The sequence below is a fragment of the Suricata suricatta genome, unplaced genomic scaffold (genome assembly GCF_006229205.1).
Source record: "Suricata suricatta isolate VVHF042 unplaced genomic scaffold, meerkat_22Aug2017_6uvM2_HiC HiC_scaffold_196, whole genome shotgun sequence".
Classification (NCBI taxonomy): domain Eukaryota; kingdom Metazoa; phylum Chordata; class Mammalia; order Carnivora; family Herpestidae; genus Suricata; species Suricata suricatta.
Genome location: NW_021864437.1, coordinates 4,443 through 8,813, shown reverse-complemented (window position 1 = coordinate 8,813; position 4,371 = coordinate 4,443). Strand labels below are relative to the sequence as shown.

Genomic DNA, 4,371 nt, shown 5'->3' with positions numbered 1-4,371 from the left:
GCCGGCCGGTTGGGGACGTGACAGAGAGAGAGAAGGAGAGATGGCACCCCAGTAGACACGGTGCTAAAGCGCAGAGCCAGACCCAAGGCCCAGTCTCACCAACCCTGATATCAGGATGGGAGCCACATCCCGAGGCACACGCTTCGATGACTGAGCGACCCATGTGGCCCTACATTGAGAGAACTCGAATGCACCTCCCGTGTTGTCTTGCTCCCAGGACAATTGCAGACGCTCTTGCTATTCTCAAATGGGAACAAACATGAACCTGTGTTTCGTTTTGCCTTCAAAAGAGTCGTTCTCCACCAGGGAGGATCCACGTCACATATGTACTTGTGAACAAATGTATGATTCTACTGCAAGCAAAGGAAAATGGCTCTAAAGGCACACAAAAGAAACACAAGCACACCAGGTAATCTTTAGATACATTTTATTGAATAGGATGAAAATGACACACAACTTAGCAATATCATTGAGAAATGAACATGCACAAAGCCTGTCACATAGTCCCCAATATGATGTGCAGAAAAAAGGACATCATTGAAACATTCTACAACAAAATATCTCCTCTATTTCCTCAGCCTAGACTAGAATCATTCATCCAGTATCCCTGAAATCAAACATTCGAAAACCCTGTACACATTCATCGCATTGATCCTATTGACTCTCGAGTCAGCAACTTATTGCAACCTATTCACTGAGTTTCTCATCTAATATATTGAAATGAAACAAAGGAGACCTTCTTGATTAATAAGGATCAAGGGACCTAAACCAAACATGATGTAGGCCCAAGTTTTTGTCCTCCCAGGCCTTTGTGTAATTGCTGGTTCACCTCACATATCTCATGCCTGTGCCTTGTACTTTATTCTGTTTTGCCCAGGTGGCTTAATACCATTGGCAGCGGCTGACTGGCAGTCTGCTGACAGTATGGACATGGGGGTACAGTACACCCTTGAGCATGTCTGGGGGAGTACGGGGGCATGGAGGTTGGAGACCCAAGCTTTGCTCTGAGGCAGGTGTCTTCCGGGTCCCACAGGCTGCTCCTGGGGGTGGACATGCACCTCCCTTTGCTGGATGGCACACACTCAGGCCAAGCCCCACGTGGTTGCTCCCTATGCTGCTGGAGGTTTTCTGGCAGGGGCCCCAGCATGCTTTCTTCCGGGGCCTCTGGCACATCTCGTCAGGGATCGGGGCCCATCTCTTGCCTGCTGTCTGGATGTGGGGCTGGGGAACAGAAGCCCATCTGGTTGGAGGAGGATGAGACTTGACCTCAGGATGCCTGGCTGGTGCCTGGGCGTGGCCAAGGCCATGTGCCACGGAAACGGCCTGGGGCCACCAACTGAAGGTACACGGGGGCCTGTTTTGTCTCAGCTGGACAATGAGGCCTTGATGCTGGGTAGAGCATTGGCGAGCCAGAGCAGGCGGCTCAGGAATAACCACTTCCTTGACATCACGTCGTCCAGAATGTTGGAAGGTGCTCACCACACGTCTCCCGACAGGGGAAGCCCATGGAAACAGCTGCATCATGTCAGGCTTCCTGCTGGGTGGCTCCATGACAGACGCCGCCCTCTTGGTGGTGTACACAGGCTTTGGCCTGGGTGGACGCTGTGGGAGCACAGAACACAGAGAGAACAGCCGTTAGGTTTTCCTCACCGCCAAGGACACTCATGACAAGCTGCACAAGCAAAGAATCAGAATCGCCAAGATCTTATTCCATTTTCTGGGAGAGACAGAAAAGGATTCGATGACAGGGAAGGTGTCCTCCAGCTCAGTGCTGAGAGGAAATAAGCAGTGGGCAGGATCGCCTGGATACTTTGATTCCATCAGAGAGACTACTTGCCAGAGTCCCCATCATGCCTGCCTCCTGAAGTAGACAAGCTCTTCCATTCAGGCTACTAGTGAAAATACAGGCATCCAGCTGGTGGGGATTCAGGGTGGGGGCTATCAAGTTTGGTTCACGAGTGCGGGCAAGCATGTGCAGGGGTATGGGTTGGGTGTGGCAGGTATGTGTTACAAGGGAATGATGCCGGTTAGTCCCGAGATGTGTAGGACTTGGCACAGTCTCCTGAAATCATGTTCGCACCCAACCCCTCCAGCACAAAGGTAGCACATATTCAAGGAATCCTGAAACATCACAGGGAGCCATGGAGAGCCATAGAAAGGACTCTCATGGAATGCTCAATGTTTCTAATGGAAGTCAAACCCCTTGCTCAGCCAGGCAGGTCAGGAAATCCCTCATGGTCCCCAGGGAGAACAAGGGCAGGAATGGGGGACACTCACCCTCACATAGTCACAGGTGTTTTCTTCAAGATGTTCCTGTCCCATCTCCTCTCTGTATTTGCATGGGTGAATTAGAATGGCATTGGCGGGAAGAGGAAACTCTCTTTTCCTGAAGTTGAATTCAGACTTGGGACGGTGGCTTTGCTGGATGAATCTCCACTGGTCTAACGTGATTGGTTGCACTGGTGTGTCTTCCACGTGACTTTTTGACATAGGATCCTTGATGTTGGGGTCTGTTTTCGGTGTTTTTTGGGCCACAGCCTTGTCTGTATGGTCAGCCCACAGGGAAGTGGATTCCCCACCACCTGCATCATTCCCATGTGCTCTTTCCCATTCACTCTTGTGGATGTAAAAGAGGACATACGCATGTTGACTCAGGGCAGAAGTCACATCACTGGCGGTGACCTTGGCATCATCCATTTTGTACCACTGGCCATTCCCAGCTTTGATGTAACAGAAGTAATGTCCACTGTGACCATTCGACCCCACATGCACCAGCACAGCATAGAGCACGTAAATCATATATCTCGCCTTCTGCTCAGACATGTATGGTTGCATGTCCAGGCACTCAAGATATTGGACTTCCGTCGCCAGTTTGCTGCCCATGAAATGGGAGAATCGTTTCAATACCAGCATGAGGACCTTGGAGCAAGTGTCCAAAGTCACCGTCTTGGAAGCAGGTACCTTGTCGAGACATGTACTACAACGATAGGCATTTTGGCCATCCAGCTGCTCAGGCTTCACCAACTGTTGCAAAGCCTGGCTCACACTCTGAGCTGCCCTGATATCCAGGCTAATGTCCAGGTAAGGGTCGAAAGTGCTGGAAACACCCTGGCAGCGGAGACACTGGATTTGAGACCTCCAGGATCCTCCAAAGGTTTGCCGGATGAGGGTGGTGTCCTCAGCCTGAGGCTCTAAAGGCCTGTCCTCATGCCAACACGCTTGGTGCATTGCATCCAGAATGAACATCAGAAACTCATGGGCATCTTCCTGCCTGTGCGTGTGGAAGGCAGCAAACAGTTTGAGCGGAGGCCAGATCACTTCTCTGGGATGGCAGAGGGCCCTGGACATGTGAGCCTGCAGAGCACACAGCATGCAGAATGTCTGCTTCCCACAGAATCGGGAGTGCGCCTGGGACAGCATATAGCTGGAGAGTGGCGGCGTGTATGTCAGACACTGCAGGGCCGCATTCATGTAGCATGTGTTTCCCATGTTCTGCAGCCCAGCTCCAACCGCAGAAGGGCCTCTCCAACTCACAGGTTTCTTTGTGGGAGTCAGCCGTGTTGACGCGGGAGCCAAACCATTAGGCATGTTGTGGAGTATCTGCAATGACGGTGATGGCTTCTCAGGTAGAGTGGGTCCTGTGTGGCCTTCTGCACCCCCTCTATTTGTGCACGAAGATTTGAGTCTTGGAAGGACATCAAACCGAAACTCCTGTCGGATGTGAGGAAATGTAACCTCCATGTCTCTGGAAACAGCTTTTACAGGACGGCTTATGTGGAGCCTCAGCTTGCAGATCAATGCTTCTCTCAGGAGGCTGGTCTCAGAATGAGAGCTGTATCCCTTCTCCTCAACCGTTGGAGCTCACCCCACCCACCTGGCCAGAACCAAGAAATCCAATCAGCTGTAATCTGGAGATTGGATTAAAGGCTTTAGGGTGAGGTCACTCTTCTGCAGAGAGACCACTCAGCCTAACCTATGTCTTCCCGCTCCCTCAAGGGACAGACACAGATCTCGGCATTTTCTCCACCACCCTTATTTCCTTTGCTCCCTTTCTGGACAGTCTGACTTGAGAGTTTTCAACTTCAGATGAAATCCTTTCTAAGTATCCACTTTGCTTCCAGAGCAATATCAAGTGAGCCAAGGAGTATGGGATATTTAGTTTTCTGGAATGTGGATGCAACTAGAGTATATTATGCTAAGTGAAATAAGTCAGAGAAAAATAAACATGTGATTTCACTCATGTGGAATTTAAGAAACACAACAGATGAACCTAGGGGAAGGGAAGAAAAAATAATAGAAACAGAGATGAAGGCAAACCATGAGGGTGTTTCAAATACAAAGACCAAAATGAGAGTTGCTGTTGTGGAGGTG

General features: G+C 50.4%; 1 protein-coding gene across 1 annotated transcript; it reads right to left on the bottom strand.

Annotated features, from left to right (window-relative positions):
* Window positions 1-882: 882 nt before the first annotated feature.
* LOC115284767 (ubiquitin carboxyl-terminal hydrolase 17-like protein 6) lies at window positions 883-3,741 on the bottom strand. The gene is made up of 2 exons (XM_029931240.1): window positions 2,278-3,741; window positions 883-1,602 (listed from the first exon to the last, which is right to left on the bottom strand). Exons 1-2 carry the CDS (start codon window positions 3,739-3,741, stop codon window positions 883-885), a joined length of 2,184 nt encoding a protein of 727 aa, XP_029787100.1.
* Between the last annotated feature and the right edge of the window lie 630 nt (window positions 3,742-4,371).